The 21,774-nt window shown below is 34.8% G+C and overlaps 2 protein-coding genes across 7 annotated transcripts; both read left to right on the top strand.

Annotated features, from left to right (window-relative positions):
• The first annotated feature begins 1,736 nt into the window (after positions 1-1,736).
• Positions 1,737-4,805, top strand: LOC120339418 (uncharacterized). Its single transcript, XM_039407541.2, has one exon. It carries the CDS (start codon positions 2,228-2,230, stop codon positions 3,902-3,904), a length of 1,677 nt encoding a protein of 558 aa, XP_039263475.2. The 5' UTR covers positions 1,737-2,227; the 3' UTR covers positions 3,905-4,805.
• A 2,827-nt stretch (positions 4,806-7,632) lies between these two features.
• On the top strand, positions 7,633-21,571 carry LOC120338848 (uncharacterized). 6 transcript variants are annotated; one of them, XM_078115861.1, is made up of 2 exons: positions 7,633-7,749; positions 20,128-21,571. In XM_078115861.1, the coding sequence occupies exons 1-2, from the start codon at positions 7,730-7,732 to the stop codon at positions 21,101-21,103; spliced, it is 996 nt and encodes a 331-aa protein (XP_077971987.1). In that variant the 5' UTR covers positions 7,633-7,729; the 3' UTR covers positions 21,104-21,571. The 6 variants fall into 6 exon arrangements, with proteins under 6 accessions (XP_077971987.1, XP_039262755.2, XP_039262757.2 ...); XM_039406821.2 differs by lacking the exon at positions 7,633-7,749 and adding an exon at positions 17,871-18,656; XM_039406823.2 differs by lacking the exon at positions 7,633-7,749 and adding an exon at positions 18,689-19,489.
• The last annotated feature ends 203 nt before the right edge of the window (positions 21,572-21,774 follow it).

Raw genomic sequence — 21,774 nt, 5'->3', positions numbered from 1 at the left:
TCGTTGCGACGAGAAAACGAGAGGAATGGCTGTTCGATTTCGGGTTCTCGTCTGCGCGTCTTGGATGACAGTTCGCATAGTTTGAAGGGCTCTATTCATCACTGTGACGTCATAGTGACTTAATTTGGGGATGGTGTGGTCAGGTGGGGGTTAGGATTGACACGTGAAAAAATCGTTATGCTACGCCTACTAGAAGTACGTTGGGTAGGAAACTACATGAGACTCGATTACTACTGCTGTACTGGTACGGTTAAGTTACATCGATACATAAACTTAGACCAGTCGTCAGCAATTTCCCATTGCTGGGTTGGCAAAAAATCTAGTATAATTCCCTACTTCGTTTAATTTGTATAATAGAGACACAGGCATAGCTGTTCCAAAATATTCAATAATGTGTGAAACATAGGTCTGTGTCTGTATATTGTAACTTACCAACAAATACTTAAATAATTTTGCTAAAACTATTTGGTGGATGGGCGCACCTACCCGTACTTCTTTTAACTTTGTCGTTAAGGTATGCCCGCCCTCCAGGTCCTCTGCATTTTGTTTTTCCGTTTGTTTTGTTTTATGCCGTAGTGAACAAAATAAAAGTTGAAATACAGAATGTAAAAAGATAAAACTAGACTATCTGCCATAACGCTGTAACGTCAACTGGAGTTCAAATCATGAAAAATATTGATTCTAAATTTCAGTTCAACAAAAATTATCAAAACAGACATGGTAGATAAGTAGCCTGATGCTCAATATCCTTGGATTGCATAATGAATGGAACTCTTTAAAAAATTCTTCAATACTGTAATATGCATATTAAGATGAAAACAAGTGAAGCCTGAATGCTACATTTCTCATCAATATGTTTAGATATAAGAGTTATTTGGGATAAATTCAAGGTGGTAAAGGGATACAGTTTTTACATATTCATATTTGATTATTTTTTTCAACTTCAAAATATTGTTCAAATAGCGATTGTGTAAATATTTGATGTGAGCTCTAGCTAATATTGTTTCAATCTGGTTTTCATTTGATGGAATGGCTTGGTCCTTTCCCTAGGAGCTTTGTGTAAACAATAAAAAAATTTCAAAGTATTATCATTTTATCCTATGCTTACGTACTTTATTTCAACAAATTCAGAGCTTCTGACAATTCATGCCACATAGTAAATATATGATAGCTTTAATAAAGAGAGTCTGTATTGGCATCTATATATATATATTATATATATAGTATTGACAGTTTTTAACCATAGGATGTTTTTCATATTTCACACTTTATTTATTCAATATAAATGATTGAGACTCACTGGTATGTATAAAACATATATTGTAAAAAAGACCATTATATTAGTTATACCTACAAACTTTTGATTTAGTCATTTTATTAATACAAAAATTACTTTTTCTCTCTTCTGCAGTTACTGGTAATCACCATTCATTGTCATGTTATTCATAAATTTATAATTTATCACTGTAATTGCTCTCACTGAAATACAGTATTGCAGCACAAATTTTTCTTCCCTGTTTGGTTCTTTATTCCACTATATACTTCCCAAGTTGCATAATATTCATTCAATATAACATAGTATCATCAGCCATTCTCTTTCAATTGTTACAGAAAAAATGGTTATGTTTGGTCTATGTTATGCCTCCACCCTGCACTCCATCTATGTTTTTTTTTTGTCTTAGGAAAATTTGCATTACATGTGTGAGCATAACAAGAGATTGTCACTGTCTGATTTAATATCAGACAACTGTTATATGTAATAGTTGAAGTGAAGGAATCATTTTTTCTAAACTTGGGATATGCCACTACCTATCATACGATTCTTTGATTGTATGCTTGGTAATAAAGAATACATGATATCTTTTCTAGGCATGTATAGAACAATAATAATATAAATATAGCACAACTCTTCTAACTACACTGTTCACTGCTACTTTGGACATATCAATCTATGAGAAAAGATGTTTATAAGTTTCAAGTCTTTTGAATCTGTTGGCAGTCAACTAAAGTGTGAATTAAATCGCGATTAGGTAGCAATTATGTTTATGGTGAATATCACAAGTTTTCAACGGCATGCAATGTTTTTTAACGTCAGTTTATAATTTTCTTTGCTTTGCATTCAGCTTTTCTGATGAATAACCATAAAATACCATTTCAAATATATTGAATCAGAATAGAATTGATAAGTTCAATAATATTAAGTTCAAATGGTATACCACTGTCAAAAATGTCTTTTGCGAAAAAAATTACAAATAATGCGGAATTACCGGTAACTACTGCCGACTGTGAGGTTCAAAAATTAAAGGATTTAGTGAAGAAGTTGGAACGACAGAATCAACATCTTCGTTATAAAACTGGGAAACTGAGTCCACATTCAAAAACTGATTTAAATTCTGTCGCACGTTCATCATCAAGTGATGAATCTAAACAAGATAACGATACTGAACATAAATATGTACCGGTACATGAGGAAGTTGTGGTTGAATCAGAATTACAAGTCCTAAACCAGACAGCTGAAACTGATTGGTTGTATTCACCATCCAAAACAAGGTATTCAGAAAATCGTGGAGTTCTAGAATCATGGATGCGAAACGATCTGGAACACCCTGCCACCCCAGAGTTGGCGAAAGCAAAAAAGAGCATCTTGGCTAGCCTCGATACAACATTTGGATACGAAAGTATACAGTTCGAGTCTCCATCTTTTGGAAGATCCTCGCGTTCTTCTGCTTTAAAGGAAACTGAAGACGAGTTTGAGATTCCTTCATTGTCCAATAATACCCCATTGGAACGTCGATTATTCTCATCTCATGGGGGTGGAGGAGATAACTATAATCAACCAGAAGTTCCCACAAAATCAAATGCAATGCACCATGTACACCACATGCCTTTACCTAGCCATACAATGACATCAGTACATGGACTAATTCCAAGTGATGGGTCTGTCGTAGGACGACACAGACAAAGAAGCCCTTCACCTAGTAATCGATCACGAGGAATGCAAAGAAATGCTAAAGAATCAACAAGTTCCCATGGTTCCAGAAGAGAATCTCCAGTCAGAAGAGAATCACCAGCTAGAAGGGAATCTCCATCTAGAAGAGGAGAATCTCCAGCTAGAAGAGAATCCCCTAGCAGAAGAAGAGAATCACCAATAAGAAGACAAGAATCTCCAGCAAGGAGAAGTGAATCACCTGCTAGAAGAATGGAACCCCCAGTTCGAAGGATGGAACTGCCTTCAAATAGAATTGAAGCTTCTCACCAACGAATGGTTTCACCTGGCCGAAGAAAGGAATCGCCAAGTAGAAGAACTAGTTCTCCTGCAAATCGAATTAAAGAAAGTGCATTGCCTCCTGAAAAATCTCACTCCAGAAGAATGCAAAGTCCATCTACAGATTTAAGTACAATAAGAAGCATAAATAGAAGTTCACCGGATCTACGTAGAGATGACTTATCCTCTGGATCATCAATCTCGTCGGATCCAACAGCAACACGAAGAAGCAATATTGGTAGAGTTTATACATCTGCTCTTCCTCAGGCATCCCCTGGTTATGGCCGAGCTACGAATTCTGACACTAAACCGAAAAGTAGAATTGGTAGACAACTAAAACCACCATCTTATTCTTCTCGTACAAGTTCTAGACTCACAAATTCTGATTCGGGTTCAGAACCCTCATCTCCCAGATCCGGTATAGCTAGACCACAAAATACAACTCCTCGTAGATCATTACCTCGACCAAGTCAAACATCACGAAATCAGTATTACAATCCTAATAATGAACAATACAATAAATTATCTCATAATTCGAACGCAAATAATAATATAGCTGAAACTTATCAAGCAGATGACTCACCATTTGACAATAAAAGTGAGGGCAGTGATGTCTGGAAAGACGGTGAATTTTTTTGAGTTGCACACTTGTAATGTGGCTAATGTTGTGCCATAGTCTATTATTGGAAAGAGTTTACTTGTGGTACATTTTATATATCTCTCATAGACAAAACAATCACCATCAGTTGTAGTAAATGCTATAGTTGTTTACTCTGCTACCACAGTTAAAGTTGTTTGGTGTCGCTTTATTGAGAGGGTTATGTCCAATAAATATCTATATAATTTTCATTATATGAGCCCATGATCCTGATATGCTTCAAGCCAATAGGGGTTGGTTAACCCAGACACAGGCATGTGTTGCCCATCACAATCAAAAGAGTTGCAATTTACATCATTTTAAGAAGGGTTTCATTTTTTAAATCATTCGAATGGTTTGTCCTACCTAGATAGTATTTATGCATGCAAACGTATTTTAACAGTCACATATTTTATATCAGTAAAGTACTAAATTTTGATATGTTAGTTGCTATAGGGCAATATATGTTCCATATTGTTCTACAAAAATAAGATATGGTATGCATGCTTCACTGTTTATGCCTATGTGTAACTTTCAACTTACTTATATTGTTCAACTGTGATTTAATAACTTCAAATTCTCATTGCTATGGTGTTGAAGTTCTTCGGTTTAAATCAAAAAATTTAACCAAAGTAGCACTGAGTTATACCGGTAATTACCCTTTATCATTTTGCAACTTGACTTATCCTTGTAAGCTGCTACTGCTACCCAATATGGTTATGAACATGGCATGATATGGTGCATTGAGATGCTTGTATCACCAATAATATTTGAAGACGAATCTTTCCATAGCATCAGTATTTTCATTCACACAAGGTTGTTTGTTATTATTTTTTCATTTTGTGTCTGACTCAAATATACATTGGTTATTGTTGATTTCGTGAATATACTTGATTCCTGAGATTTGTGTAATAATTTTGTTAAGGAGCGTCAAGCTGTCAAGCGTTGGAATGCTTTCAAAATAACATTTGAATAAGTCTGCTCAAATTGAAACAAAGAAAGAAATGAAAACTTGAAACACTTTTAATTACAGCATGTTTACTTCCAGCTTTCATATTGAGTTTCTGGCTAGATAATATCAACTACATGTATACAGTATATTCAGTTTTACCAATGTCAATCATAGGCATCCTGGTTGCAATCAATCAATCTTTTATTTGTCAACACAAAAAACAAGCATATAGAAAACTGTTACAACAAACGAAATATACTGATCATGTTAATTGTGTGACTGGAGTCGCGATGGACCTATAAAAAAGTAACTAAATGAGACACAACTACTGAATACCAGTAGTTGCGGTAGGAAAAAAAATTGAGGCTACTGTGCAGATTATTGCTTTATCGCCTTTGATCTAATTTGGTTCCTATACGTAGTTTAACCCGGTTCACAGGATTGGCACGAGGTGTTCATATATACATGAATACACCACTTTTCTGATGCATCGTTATTGGAAGAAAAAGGTCCATATTGATTGTTTTGATATATCGTTGTTTTTTTAGGGGGGGGGGGGGGATATCTCCACAACAAATGGACCAATCAATATCGAATTTTCTGTACAAATAGATGGAAGAAGGCTTCTAGACTTAACTATGATTGCATTGCAGATTCAAATCTCATACTCATCTCTTCATGCAAAGTATAACAAATAGATCAGGCTAAAACGGAAAGATTCCGATCCCTAGAGAAAATCCTCGTAGAAACATTTCTGTTCAACGTATTCCCCGATGTGCGCAACTTAATGTCCATGTTGCGCTCATCAAACTGGAACATGGGGATAATTTTTTTCTTTTCTATTATTTATTTATTTTTGTTTACTGTATAGTATACCCTAAATATATCGCGTTTTATTCTTACTTAAATAACTTCTCAGTGGTTGTGTGTGTGTGTGTGGCTGGTGGGTGCATGTGAGCGTGTGTGAAATAACTCAATAATTTTAGGTGAGTAAACACGTACCACTTCCTCTTGGCAAAACCTTCCATCTTATATTTTGTACGTTATAAACCTTATCTAAGGTTTCGTTTGCTCCCCTGATTTCATAATCAGTTTTTATTTATTTGTTTTTATCTGCCAAATGTGCTGTTTATGGAGTCGAAATAAACTTATACTTATATAATTTACTTCGATCTCGATTAATTTCTCCGCATATTAATATGTTTTTCACTCACTGTGCTCAAACTAAAGAAAGCCAATATTCATATTTTCTGTTTCGATAAGGTATATAAAACCTGTTGTATTATTTCTGTGGTTTCACACCTTTTTGGAATAGTAAAGCATGTTATGGGTCATATAGGTTGTCACAGCTCAGATAACATCCGCAGTTTTATATACTTTCCTTTACCCGTGTTATGAGCTCTTTTTATTTTTAAATGAATGCTAATTATCTAATCACAGTACTTTACGCACACGTTGATGAAATAAATAATACAATAACCATTTCAGCAATACGCTGAAAATGTATATATGTGATCAGCGGAGTATATCTGTGTGAAGATTCAGTGGTAGTTGTACCCGGCCTTATTCTGAGCGAAAGGCGCGAGCGTGGAATTACGTCATATTAAAAACATACCCCCGCCCTAATTTTCGGCTGCCTATGCTGTTCATCCCATCTGGCAGTAAATGAATTCAGTAAAGCAACAAAATATATTTGCAGAAAACCTGAAGTTTGGGGCTCCCTATTTAAAAGTTATACTTTATGCAAGCGGATTCCAAAGGGTGCAGATAAAATTGTTGTTGTGGTATTTCATGTCTAACTTTGTTTGTTTTTTTCTCCCCTCTTTTATTTCTCAAAATATATAATAATATACTGTATATTAATGTATAATCTACTATGGATGAATTGGACGACCGCTACATCATGTTGAGAATATTGTTATGCCGGAACACAATTCAATGGCATTATGGGGATTGTTCAAATATCGGAATTAAACCTTATACCATGGACAATCAACTATTGACTGTATAATTTACATATAACTATTAATTTGTGTATATCAATCGAACATGATATAAATTTGATGATATTACGGAACAATTTGGTCGTTATGTATTTTTCCATTTATCGTTTCATTTTATTTTTTCAATAGAAAGAAAAGGGTGCGACGCGCGACTTGCTAAGAGCGCCGCGAAAATCAACAGAATTGTGTTGAACATAAGTTATAACTAAAATATGATTGAATATTTTATATATTGTATTTATTATAAATGTTCTATTGCTTCTTCATTTTTACCTTTCTATGCCGTTTACTTTCTGTTTTTGTTTTTTATTGTTAAAAACATCACTTTTTATACACACGATAACATATAAATACAATTGCACTTGAAAAAATGAGTTCATGATAATTTTCCACTTTTTTACATGATTCGACAGTTTACATTTTTTGGTGGAAATAATTTTTTCACAGTTGAAAATACTTTTTATCATATATAAAAATTGATCAAATTGAGGCCTCTCATTACGTAGTTTACATTTATAAATATAATATCTTGCACTTAGTAAAACCGGTAGTAGTATATATTTACGGTAAAACACAGTTTATACCTTGGTTTTGCCCTACCCACATTAAAATTTCTTTATATGTCAGATTGAGATTTAACCGTAAATATATACTACTACGATTTAACCTTGACCCATATTCAACAGTTAGCCATGCATTTCTGTGACGTTAAGTAGATAGACACTACTTGCTACAATTTCGCGAGCTGCAGTTTAATTATCTGCTGAACTGAGTTTAGCGAGCGTGGGTGATTTTTCATCATTCAAAAGGAAAATTAAGAAGAAAGTTTGACCATTTGCCTTTATTTCTATTTGTTGACATTGTTTGTGATAATGAAGAATCTTTCTCTCAGGTAAGATCAATATGTCAAAGGTGACGTTTCCCTGAGCATTTTTTTCTAGGGTCAAGGGTCGGAAAAATATACATTGCGCCATTGTCGTGCAGGATTTAGATTGCAGTAATACTGTACCGGTAAACCTTGAGAACTGACAATTGATGTTCACACTAAGTTCTGTCAAGTTAATTGTGTAGACGTTATATGCCGGTACCGGTAGAGTCGATTTTATTGCAATCAATCGATTTTTCATATATTTTAGCACGAAGCGCCAGCATAGGTTTGCACATTTTCATACCACTGTGAAGCTAGTAGCAATTTGACCTTTGTGTGCGGCGAAGCGGAAAGGTGAATATTGGCAGCAGAAATGAAGGAGTGTCATAATCTACATCCGAAAAAATGTAGAAAAACGAATTTAGAATACGATCAATGGGAAGATACTAATCATTTACGATAAATTAACATCTACAAAGCAAAAAATAACAATAAATTACATGATAAACAATGAAAAAACAATAAAAATGACACGAATTTTATTTAACTTCCTTCGAAATAGCAGATGAGCAATTCCTAAATCAAGTCAAGTTGTACAGTAAACAAAACTAAGGAGATGGATGACGAGTTTAAAAAATGGGGAGTCAGCGTACCCCCATAGGAGAACATAAGCCTTCCAAATTTTAAAACCTAGGGTATTCTCATAGCTAAAAAACGTCCTTATTCGGAAAATTACCTATAGCTAAAAAAGCTGATTTAGTCAAATTTCAAAGCCTAGCAGCACATCCTTCCGCCCAAGAGGCATCCGATTTGATTATTTATTATTGAAGAGGTTTATCTGAAGTTATTCACACAACTCGAACCTAAGTCTTGTTTTTATTAGAATCTAGGGTATTATCGAAGCGAAAATGGCCCATTTTGGAAAAATTACGTATAGCGAAAAAATCTGATTTAACCAAATTTCAAAGCCTAGCAGCACACCCTTCCGCCCAAGAGGCATCCGATTTGATTATTTATTATTAAAGAGGTTTATCTGAAGTTTTTCACACAACTCGAACCTAAGCCTTGTTTTTATTAGAATCTAGGGTATTATCGAAGCGAAAATGGCCTTATTTGGAAAAATTACTTATAGTCAAAAAAGCTGATTTAGCCAAATTTCAAAGCCTAGCAGCACATCCTTCCGCCCAAGAAGCATCCGATTTGATTATTTATTATTAAAGAGGTTTATCTGAAGTTTTTCACACAACTCGAACCTAAGCCTTGTTTTTATTAGAATCTAGGGTATTATCGAAGCGAAAATGGCCCATTTTGGAAAAATTACGTATAGCGAAAAAAGCTGATTCAACCAAATTTCAAAGCCTAGCAGCACACCCTTCCGCCCAAGAGGCATCCGATTTGATTGTTTATTATTAAAGAGGTTTATCTGAAGTTTTTCACACAACTCGAACCTAAGCCTTGTTTTTATTAGAATCTAGGGTATTATCGAAGCGAAAATGGCCCATTTTGAAAAAATTACGTATAGCGAAAAAAGCTGATTCAATCAAATTTCAAAGCCTAGCAGCACACCCTTCCGCCCAAGAGGCATCCGATTTGATTATTTATTATTAAAGATGTTGATCTGAAGTTTTTCACACAGTTCGAACCTAAGCCTTGTTTTTATTAGAATCTAGGGTATTATCGAAGCGAAAATGGCCTTATTTGGAAAAATTACGTATAGCGAAAAAAGCTGATTTAACCAAATTTCAAAGCCTAGCAGCACACCCTTCCGCCCAAGAAGCATCCGATTTGATTGTTTATTATTAAAGAGGTTTATCTGAAGTTTTTCACACAACTCGAACCTAAGCCTTGTTTTTATTAGAATCTAGGGTATTATCGAAGCGAAAATGGCCCATTTTTGAAAAATTACGTATAGCGAAAAAAGCTGATTCAATCAAATTTCAAAGCCTAGCAGCACACCCTTCCGCCCAAGAGGCATCCGATTTGATTATTTATTATTAAAGAGGTTTATCTGAAGTTTTTCACACAGTTCGAACCTAAGCCTTGTTTTTATTAGAATCTAGGGTATTATCGAAGCGAAAATGGCCCATTTTTGAAAAATTACGTATAGCGAAAAAAGCTGATTCAATCAAATTTCAAAGCCTAGCAGCACACCCTTCCGCCCAAGAGGCATCCGATTTGATTATTTATTATTAAAGATGTTGATCTGAAGTTTTTCACACAGTTCGAACCTAAGCCTTGTTTTTATTAGAATCTAGGGTATTATCGAAGCGAAAATGGCCTTATTTGGAAAAATTACTTATAGCGAAAAAAGATGATTTAGCCAAATTTCAAAGCCTAGCAGCACATCCTTCCGCCCAAGAGGCATCCGATTTGATTATTTATTATTAAAGAGGTTTATCTGAAGTTTTTCACACAACTCGAACCTAAGCCTTGTTTTTATTAGAATCTAGGGTATTATCGAAGCGAAAATGGCCCATTTTGGAAAAATTACGTATAGCGAAAAAAGCTGATTAAACCAAATTTCAAAGCCTAGCAGCACACCCTTCCGCCCAAGAGGCATCCGATTTGATTGTTTATTATTAAAGAGGTTTATCTGAAGTTTTTCACACAACTCGAACCTAAGCCTTGTTTTTATTAGAATCTAGGGTATTATCGAAGCGAAAATGGCCCATTTTTGAAAAATTACGTATAGCGAAAAAAGCTGATTCAATCAAATTTCAAAGCCTAGCAGCCACCCTTCCGCCCAAGAGGCATCCGATTTGATTATTTATTATTAAAGATGTTGATCTGAAGTTTTTTACACAGTTCGAACCTAAGCCTTGTTTTTATTAGAATCTAGGGTATTATCGAAGCGAAAATGGCCTTATTTGGAAAAATTACTTATAGCGAAAAAAGCTGATTTAGCCAAATTTCAAAGCCTAGCAGCACACCCTTCCGCCCAAGAGGCATCCGATTTGATTATTTATTATTAAAGAGGTTTATCTGAAGTTTTTCACACAACTCGAACCTAAGCCTTGTTTTTATTAGAATCTAGGGTATTATCGAAGCGAAAATGGCCCATTTTGAAAAAATTACGTATAGCGAAAAAAGCTGATTTAACCAAATTTCAAAGCCTAGCAGCACACCCTTCCGCCCAAGAGGCATCCGATTTGATTGTTTATTATTAAAGAGGTTTATCTGAAGTTTTTCACACAACTCGAACCTAAGCCTTGTTTTTATTAGAATCTAGGGTATTATCGAAGCGAAAATTGCCCATTTTTGAAAAATTACGTATAGCGAAAAAAGCTGATTCAATCAAATTTCAAAGCCTAGCAGCACACCCTTCCGCCCAAGAGGCATCCGATTTGATTATTTATTATTAAAGATGTTGATCTGAAGTTTTTTACACAGTTCGAACCTAAGCCTTGTTTTTATTAGAATCTAGGGTATTATCGAAGCGAAAATGGCCTTATTTGGAAAAATTACTTATAGCGAAAAAAGCTGATTTAGCCAAATTTCAAAGCCTAGCAGCACACCCTTCCGCCCAAGAGGCATCCGATTTGATTATTTATTATTAAAGAGGTTTATCTGAAGTTTTTCACACAACTCGAACCTAAGCCTTGTTTTTATTAGAATCTAGGGTATTATCGAAGCGAAAATGGCCCATTTTGAAAAAATTACGTATAGCGAAAAAAGCTGATTTAACCAAATTTCAAAGCCTAGCAGCACACCCTTCCGCCCAAGAGGCATCCGATTTGATTGTTTATTATTAAAGAGGTTTATCTGAAGTTTTTCACACAACTCGAACCTAAGCCTTGTTTTTATTAGAATCTAGGGTATTATCGAAGCGAAAATGGCCCATTTTGAAAAAATTACGTATAGCGAAAAAAGCTGATTTAACCAAATTTCAAAGCCTAGCAGCACATCCTTCCGCCCAAGAGGCATCCGATTTGATTATTTATTATTGAAGAGGTTTATCTGAAGTTATTCACACAACTCGAACCTAAGTCTTGTTTTTATTAGAATCTAGGGTATTATCGAAGCGAAAATGGCCTATTTTTGAAAAATTGCGTATAGCGAAAAAAGCTGATTTAGCCAAATTTCAAAGCCTAGCAGCACGCCCTTCCGCCCAAGAGGCATCCGATTTGATTATTTATTATTAAAGATGTTTATCTGAAGTTTTTCACACATCTTGAACCTAAGCCTTGTTTTTATTAGAATTTAGGGTATTATCGAAGCGAAAATGGCCTTATTTGGAAAAATTACTTATAGCGAAAAAAGCTGATTTAGCCAAATTTCAAAGCCTAGCAGCACACCCTTCCGCCCAAGAGGCATCCGATTTGATTATTTATTATTAAAGAGGTTTATCTGAAGTTTTTCACACAACTCGAACCTAAGCCTTGTTTTTATTAGAATCTAGGGTATTATCGAAGCGAAAATGGCCCATTTTGGAAAAATTACGTATAGCGAAAAAATCTGATTTAACCAAATTTCAAAGCCTAGCAGCACACCCTTCCGCCCAAGAGGCATCCGATTTGATTATTTATTATTAAAGAGGTTTATCTGAAGTTTTTCACACAACTCGAACCTAAGCCTTGTTTTTATTAGAATCTAGGGTATTATCGAAGCGAAAATGGCCTTATTTGGAAAAATTACTTATAGTCAAAAAAGCTGATTTAGCCAAATTTCAAAGCCTAGCAGCACATCCTTCCGCCCAAGAAGCATCCGATTTGATTATTTATTATTAAAGAGGTTTATCTGAAGTTTTTCACACAACTCGAACCTAAGCCTTGTTTTTATTAGAATCTAGGGTATTATCGAAGCGAAAATGGCCCATTTTGGAAAAATTACGTATAGCGAAAAAAGCTGATTCAACCAAATTTCAAAGCCTAGCAGCACACCCTTCCGCCCAAGAGGCATCCGATTTGATTGTTTATTATTAAAGAGGTTTATCTGAAGTTTTTCACACAACTCGAACCTAAGCCTTGTTTTTATTAGAATCTAGGGTATTATCGAAGCGAAAATGGCCCATTTTGAAAAAATTACGTATAGCGAAAAAAGCTGATTCAATCAAATTTCAAAGCCTAGCAGCACACCCTTCCGCCCAAGAGGCATCCGATTTGATTATTTATTATTAAAGATGTTGATCTGAAGTTTTTCACACAGTTCGAACCTAAGCCTTGTTTTTATTAGAATCTAGGGTATTATCGAAGCGAAAATGGCCTTATTTGGAAAAATTACGTATAGCGAAAAAAGCTGATTTAACCAAATTTCAAAGCCTAGCAGCACACCCTTCCGCCCAAGAGGCATCCGATTTGATTGTTTATTATTAAAGAGGTTTATCTGAAGTTTTTCACACAGTTCGAACCTAAGCCTTGTTTTTATTAGAATCTAGGGTATTATCGAAGCGAAAATGGCCCATTTTTGAAAAATTACGTATAGCGAAAAAAGCTGATTCAATCAAATTTCAAAGCCTAGCAGCACACCCTTCCGCCCAAGAGGCATCCGATTTGATTGTTTATTATTAAAGAGGTTTATCTGAAGTTTTTCACACAACTCGAACCTAAGCCTTGTTTTTATTAGAATCTAGGGTATTATCGAAGCGAAAATGGCCCATTTTTGAAAAATTACGTATAGCGAAAAAAGCTGATTCAATCAAATTTCAAAGCCTAGCAGCACACCCTTCCGCACAAGAGGCATTCGATTTGATTATTTCATGTTAAAGAGGTTTGCCTGAAGTTTTCCACACAACTAGAACTTAAGCCTTTTTTATTTTAGAATCTACGTTTTTCTCTTGGCGAAAATGGCCCTAATTAGAAAAATTACGCATAGCGAAAAAAGCTAATTTAGTCAATTTTTGAAAGCCTAGCAGCACACCCTTCCGCAAAAGAGGCATTCGATTTGATTATTTCCCATTAAAGAAGATTACCTGAAGTTTTCCACACAACTAGAACCTAAGCCTTTTTTATTTTAGAATCTGGGGTATTCTCATAGCGAAAATGGCCTTATTTGGAAAAATTACATATAGCGAAATAAGCTTATTTAGTCAATTTTCAAAGTAAGGCCATTTTCGCCATAAGAATAACGTAGATTCTAAAATAAAAAAGGCTTAGGTTCTAGTTGTGTGGAAAACTTCAGGTAATCTTCTTTAATGGGAAATAATCAAATCGAATGCCTCTTGTGCGGAAGGGTGTGCTGCTAGGCTTTGAAAATTGACTAAATTAGCTTTTTTCGCAATACGTAATTTTTCCAAAAAAGGCCATTTTCGCTATGAGAATACCCCAGATTCTAAAATAAAAAAGGCTTAGGTTCTAGTTGTGTGGAAAACTTCAGGTAAACTTCTTCAACATAAAAGAATCAAATCGAATGCCTCTTGTGCGGAAGGGTGTGCTGCTAGGCTTTGAAAATTGATTAAATAGGCTTATTTCGCTATATGTAATTTTTCCAAATAAGGACATTTTCGCTATGAGAATACCCCAGATTCTAAAATAAAAAAGGCTTAGGTTCTAGTTGTGTGGCAAACTTCAGGTAAACCTCTTTAACATGAAATAATCAAATCGAATGCCTCTTGTGCGGAAGGGTGTGCTGCTAGGCTTTGAAAATTGACTAAATTAGCTTTTTTCGCTATACGTAATTTTTCCAAAAAAGGCCATTTTCGCTATGAGAATACCCCAGATTCTAAAATAAAAAAGGCTTAGGTTCTATGTGTGGAAAACTTCAGGTAAACTTTTTCAACATAAAAGAATCAAATCGAATGCCTCTTGCGGAATGGTGTGCTGCTAGGCTTTGAAAATTGACTAAATTAGCTTTGTTCGCTATACGTAATTTTCCCAAATAAGGCCATTTTCGCTATGAGAATACCCCAGATTCTAAAATAAAAAAGGCTTAGGTTCTAGTTGTGTGGCAAACATCAGGTAAACTTCTTTAACATAAAAGAATCAAATCGAATGCCTCTTGTGCGGATGAGTGTGCTGCTAGGCTTTGAAAGATGACTAAATTTTCTTTTTTCGCTATACGTAATTTTTCCATTTAAGGCCATTTTCGCCATAAGAATAACGTAGATTATAAAATAAAAAAGGCTTAGGTTCTAGTTGTAGGAAAAACTTCAGGTAAACCTCTTTAACGTGAAATAATCAAATCGAATGCCTCTTGTGCGGAAGGGTGTGCTGCTAGGCTTTGAAAATTGACTAAATTAGCTTTTTTCGCTATACGTAATTTTTTCCGGTGACCGTACATTTGAACCCATGTACATTTGAACCCATGCGTATATCCACGGGTTCAATTTATATGCGGGTGCTAAAACCCATGGGTTAGGGTTAGTATGGGTTTAACTATCCGTGAAACAAAAAAAATTCCATAGGTGCAATAGCATACAGGTGCAATTGTCATGGGTTCAAATGTAATGGAAACAATTTTTCCAAATAAGGCCATTTTCGCTACGAGAATACCCAAGATTCTAAAATGAAAAAGGCTTAGGTTCTAGTTGTGTGGAAAACTTCAGGTTAACTTCTTCAACATAAAAGAATCAAATCGAAGGCCTCTCGTGCGGAAGGGTGTGCTGCTAGGCTTTGAAAATTGACTAAATTAGCTTTTTTCGCTATACGTAATTTTCCAAATAAGGTCATTTTCGCTATGAGAATACCCCAGATTCTAAAATAAAAAAGGCTTAGGTTCTAGTTGTGTGGCAAACATCAGGTAAACTTCTTTAACATAAAAGAATCAAATCGAATGCCTCTTGTGCAGATGAGTGTGCTGCTAGGCTTTGAAAAATGACTAAATATTCTTTTTTCGCTATACGTAATTTTTCCAATTAAGGCCATTTTCGCCATAAGAATAACGTAGATTATAAAATAAAAAAGGCTTAGGTTCTAGTTGTAGGAAAAACTTCAGGTAAACCTCTTTAACGTGAAATAATCAAATCGAATGCCTCTTGTGCGGAAGGGTGTGCTGCTAGGCTTTGAAAATTGACTAAATTAGCTTTTTTCGCTATACGTAATTTTTCCAAATAAGGCCATTTTCGCTACGAGAATACCCCAGATTCTAAAATAAAAAAGGCTTAGGTTCTAGTTGTGTGGAGAACTTCAGGTTAACTTCTTCAACATAAAAGAATCAAATCGAATGCCTCTCGTGCGGAAGGGTGTGCTGCTAGGCTTTGAAAATTGACTAAATTAGCTTTTTTCGCTATACGTAATTTTTCAAAATAAGGCCAATTTCGCCATAAGAATAACGTAGATTCTAAAATAAAAAAGGCTTAGGTTCTAGTTGTGTGGCAAACTTCAGGTAAACTTCTTTAACATAAAAGAATCAAATCGAATGCCTCTTGTGCGGATGAGTGTGCTGCTAGGCTTTGAAAAATGACTAAATTTTCTTTTTTCGCTATACGTAATTTTTCCAAATAAAGCCATTTTCGCTATGAGAATACCCCAGATTCTAAAATAAAAAAGGCTTAGGTTCTAGTTGTGTGGCAAACTTCAGGTAAACTTCTTTAACATAAAAGAATCAAATCGAATGCCTCTTGTGCGGAAGGGTGTGCTGCTAGGCTTTGAAAATTGACTAAATTAGCTTTTTTCGCTATATGTAATTTTTCCAAATAAGGCCATTTTCGATATGAGAATACCCCAGATTCTAAAATAAAAAAGGATTTAGTTCTAGTTTTGTGGAAAACTTCAGGTAAACTTCTTTAACATAAAAGAATCAAATCGAATGCTTCTTGTGCGGAAGGGTGTGCTGCTAGGCTTTGAAAATTGACTAAATTAGCTTTTTTCGCTATACGTAATTTTTCCAAATAAGGCCATTTTCGCTATGAGAATACTCCAGATTCTAAAATAAATATGGCTTAGGTTCTAGTTGTGTGGCAAACTTCAGATAAACTTCTTTAACATAAAATAATCAAATCAAATGCCTCTTGTGCGGAGAGTGTGCTGCAGGGATTTGAAAGTTGCCAAAATTAGCTTTTTTGACTTTTGTAAATTGCATAATTTTGTTTGTACCATTTTTATAAAATTATCGTGTATTAATGACACGATTGCACATAATTCTGGAAATTTGTCATCTCTTGAATAAAAAATTAATATTTCGCGCCACCAATATAGAAGAGACGTTATGCTGATCTTCAAAATATCCAAATTACGATATAACGATAATGTACGACATATAATAACCTGACTTCTGATTTCAGCGCCAGTGAGACATATTGAAACAAAACAATTTTTACGTTCTGTTTATTGCATGTGTTGAAGAATTTGCTTTATACTACAAAATGCATGTGAAACTTCTTAAATTACTAAGACATATTATAATGAAGTTTAACGTTTGTTACGTAATACAATACACAGTTTGAAACGCAGTAAAGCACTTTTACGGCTACGAAATGTTGTAATTTAGTAGGCTGGTTTTGAAATATTTTTAAAGTTATACAAAAATGCTCGGGGCTCTTGGTTGAATTAACACTTTAGCAAAATAAGCAGCGCGCATAAAGCATCACGGAATGGGCACCATATAAATTTTTATCGGTATCACAGTGTTTAATAATGTAAATCGAGTTGGTCAGACGATTTGGACCTCAACTCAATGGCTCGGTTGATATTGCTTATTTCTCTTAGTTCGCGTACCATCTTGCACCTCTGTATAAATGTTTGCAGGCATGAGAAGTATTTCCAAAAAATGTCACATAAATTGAACATAACTTAGCTTTTAATTAGCAGTTATTACCGAAACCTATGCAGGTGACATGGAACACTCGTTTCGTTATATTTTCAAGCTTATATGAATACGTAATCTAACATTTTTTGTCAAAATATTTGTCCTGATCAATTTTATCAGCCGAGTATATTTAATTTCGACAACGTACTATGACAAATGAAACTGCATAGGCGATCAAACCGCCGGGATGCTCTCCACTCTGTATCCTAAGTTGCCGTCAAATATATTTGAATTTACTGCTTATCGTGATGTATTTCTTCCACAGCCTGTCTACAAACTTAATCATTGTTCTCTGTGTGGAATTTAGGACTCGCCCATGTTTTACGCCACCACCCTTCAATAAGCACAAAACTGTCATATCACCCTTCAATGAGCACAAAAACGAGATTATACGCACCGCTGCGCAAAATTAGAAGAAGGTTTGCTACTAGCTTCACAGTGGTCATTTTCATCTAGAAATAATGTGTACAGCTGTTTGTTTACAAACTAACTAGCTACCGGTAACCAACCAAAACCAAAAAGTGTGTGGAGTCCGATCTCGATATATGCGCGTAACTTTGACCTTGGGCTAAATTTTATTTTCTTCCTTGAAAGTTTCATGTGGCTGGTTGTCATGGAGTATAAATTGCGCCTTCGATTTTGTACAAGGAGGTTGCCTATAATTTAATATTTCTCATCAAATAAAATAATCGCTCGATTTAATGTTGCATATGACAATAGATAAGAATTTAATCGATGCAATTGTACAGAAGCACAGCTGAATGATATGGTGAACTATTTTTATAATTAAACAAATAATACCTCTTTGGGTTTCACACCTACAGACCTAGTACAACTTCAAAATCTACAATATAAATATACCACGGTATAAACATCTATAACACCTGTATAAAACAATGTATCACAGTAGTCTATCACAAAAATTACTACAATTAAGACTAGACAAATTATGACTAGTGAAAGCACTGGAAAGGACATTAGACAATTACCCAAATAGTATTGCTAATCCATTTAATACACAAATGTCGAAAACTGGACTATCTAATTCTCTCCAATATCATATTTGACAATTCCCAGTATTGTCCAAGTGTACTTGGGTTGGACACATGGGAATCTCTGTATTTATCCAAATTGTGTTTGAAAATATTCACAGATGCACTTGACGTCACATTTAATAGTAAGCTGTTCCAGTATTTTACGACCCTGTTCCCAAAAAAGTTCAACTTTGAATGCTGATTTTGTCTTACAAGGTTACCAGTTCTAGGAGACTTGTTGAAAAATTGTTGCGCATATGTACAAAAACCATTTAGTATTTTGAAGGCTTCTATTAACTCACCTCTCATTCTTCTTTCTAACAATGTTGTCAGTCCCAAAACCTTCAAGCGGTTCTCATAACTCTGTCCTATACAACAGCTTATTTGTGCTGTAAACTTCCTCTGAACTGCTTCTAGATTCATTATATCGCCCCAGTTCCCATGCAAATTAGCCTACTGTATCAATTGAATTTCCCGACTTTCATTTTACTATCTCTCCCAAATCATGTATGAAGATTCATATCAACCTTGTTGGTAAATTATTGAGGGACTAAGTTTCTCTTTGTGTTTATTGCTTTTATTTCAATTTTTTTATTGACTCATTTTGAATCTTGGTGTCGCAGACTTTCTGACTTATGATGACCATTTCTGGTCTATCGCGACTTCCAGTCAATTGCAATGAAATCCATTACTGTAATGCATAATTTTTTTTCTTATTCTGAATTTGTGTAGTGATTTCTTGCACGACGAAATAAACGTATTGTCTATTACATGCCGTCTCGCTCATCACACGCACAGTTGTTTTTAACTACCTAACTAATTGCACACAATTTAAGTATGAAGTTAGAGGAAATGCTATTATTTTGTTATTGTGTATTACTATACTAGATATGAGATTTGGTTGCATCGAAATGCAGTAATTTTTTAAAATGTGATGCCAAGTGTTAGTTTAATAAACACTGTTAAAAACTGAAAAATGCTTCAAAATGTCAAAATAAAGTAGAGCAACATAGGAAATTACTTAATTTCAAAAGAGAGCTAAGTTTATAGTAAGTATAATAGAAGTATACCTATAGAAGAATATGTATACAAATGTCCATCCATATAAGTGTATGTAATTGGTAGATATATAATAATTTGAAAAACTTGTTTTTACATGCTTCATCTTAATAATAATAATATTGTAATCGTAAAAATGATGCTGATTACCACCTACCGGTACCCCGGTATATGAATTATGGAAAAAATGGATGATGACGAATTCTTCCTTGGATGTAAAACCATGTATATCATATTAATAATGTACTGTTGATAATTATTTTTGGTAATATAATATTTATGTTATTTTTCATTTAAAAAAAAATGAAGACATATTCTGTTCATATTTACATTACTGGAAATATTTCGGAATTTTCTTATAAGCCTATAATTATATATTGTCTAAAACCTATCAGTGTTGTTCAGAGGGCTAGTACTGTCGTTACAGATCTATCCGCTCGTGTGATATTAATTGACAAGAGTATGTCGTACTTCAATTTTTTTTGCTCAAAGCAAGGTCTTGCTACCTCGGAAGTAAATTAGACTGATTTCTAAGCAAAGTTAGGGCTGACACTAAAATGCCTTAGCTACTAATTTAGATTGATACTTGTAGTAACTAATGGCTATGTAACAACTTCATGTATTTCAGAAAAATGGCAGATATTCAAGAGGAAATTAAATCATTACTTGGACGAGATGCATTGAAAACTGATTGGATAAAAATAGCAGAGGTCAATGCAAATCCAAACAAACCACAGAATGTACATCATCAAATTGAAATATCACTGGATAAATTGTACACAGGAATGAGTGTCAGAATTCGCGCAGACAAAAAAACACCATGTACCTCTTGCTCGCGTGGTATTAAGAAGCACAGCTGTGCTGTATGCTCAAGCACCGGAAGGTCCGATCCAGGAATTTTAAACAACTGTACGAATTGCGATGGTAAAGGCTTCAGACTTCTTACATGTGATGTTTGTTTTGGGCAAGGGACTCTTCAGAAAGAAAAATACCATGCTGTTACCATACCTCGCGGGGCAAGAAATGGGCATCAGATTTGGATAAAGGGTGAAGGTGATACAATGCTTAATCAACCAGATGCGGCAAGTGACATTGTTTGCACTATAAAAGAGCAACCACATAGTAACTTTCGAAGATGTGGACATGATTTGTATATACAAAAGAATATTTCTATAACTAATGCGTTATGTGGTTTGAAACTTGTTTTTACACATCTTGATGGTCGAAAAATTGTGTTAAAGACACAACCAGGAACAGTAATAAGGACAGGCGATATGCTTTGTGCGAAAAATGAAGGCATGCCGGTGTTAAACTCCAAAACTGGTGCAAAGGGAGATCTTATAGTTATGTTTAATGTTCTATTTCCTAAAAAGTTTGAAGATTTGTCCGTTTTACAAAATATAGAAAATTATCTCCCTAAGCGAACAAGCCCTGATATCGCAAGTAAAGATTTAGAAGAGTTTGATCTAACCCACTTTGATCCTAAAGAAATAGTTTATGCAGTGCCATACCGACAACAAGAAACGTATGAAGATTCACCAGCAAAGAAAAAAACGGAACAGAAAGAGGAACCTGAAAAATTACCTACTTGTGCACAACAATAGTTCGTTTCTATCAGTCGGGGTGATGGGGTTACGCAAGACCATTTTTTGTCCCTCCTCTCTGCCTTTGCATCAGTGGACCCATTATGTGCGTATAATTATGCAAGATTGCTGTAGCAGGAATAAAGAATTTATTATGTACTTAATATTTCAATTATGCTTCTTCTGTAAAGAGCAATGTCAATCTAAAATTACAAATGTATCAAAAAATCATGTTGGAAAATGCATCGCTGGTAATTATTCACTTGTGTATTTTATAACTTGATTGTGCTGCCTTAAATCGTGTCAAGTTTAGGCTCCGAGTCTTTTTATATTTTGTTCGAAGCTAGATCTTGCACGTAAAAAAAGACAAACTGTCATCAAGAGCTATGTCACAGATGACCACTGAATTATGCTATAAGCTACTAAGATCATATAAAACCGACTAGCAGGAGTGTAAATTTCCTTTTGATGGTGAGGAGTCCAGCAGTATTTCACCAGCGTTTATCACATACCAGATTTAAACGATGGAACCATACACTGCATCTACTGTACATCTGTAAATACTGTATCACTGTTGGCTTCATGAAGTTCTTTTACTGTCTTTAATTTTGTCAGGATAAACAAGAAATCATATTTATACTCCATTAATGATCCTTACAAACTACCATTTCACTGCGATAAACTATTTTTGC

This window comes from Styela clava, chromosome 9, assembly GCF_964204865.1.
Source record: "Styela clava chromosome 9, kaStyClav1.hap1.2, whole genome shotgun sequence".
Taxonomy (NCBI): Eukaryota; Metazoa; Chordata; class Ascidiacea; order Stolidobranchia; family Styelidae; genus Styela; species Styela clava.
This window is presented reverse-complemented; position numbering and strand designations above follow the sequence as displayed.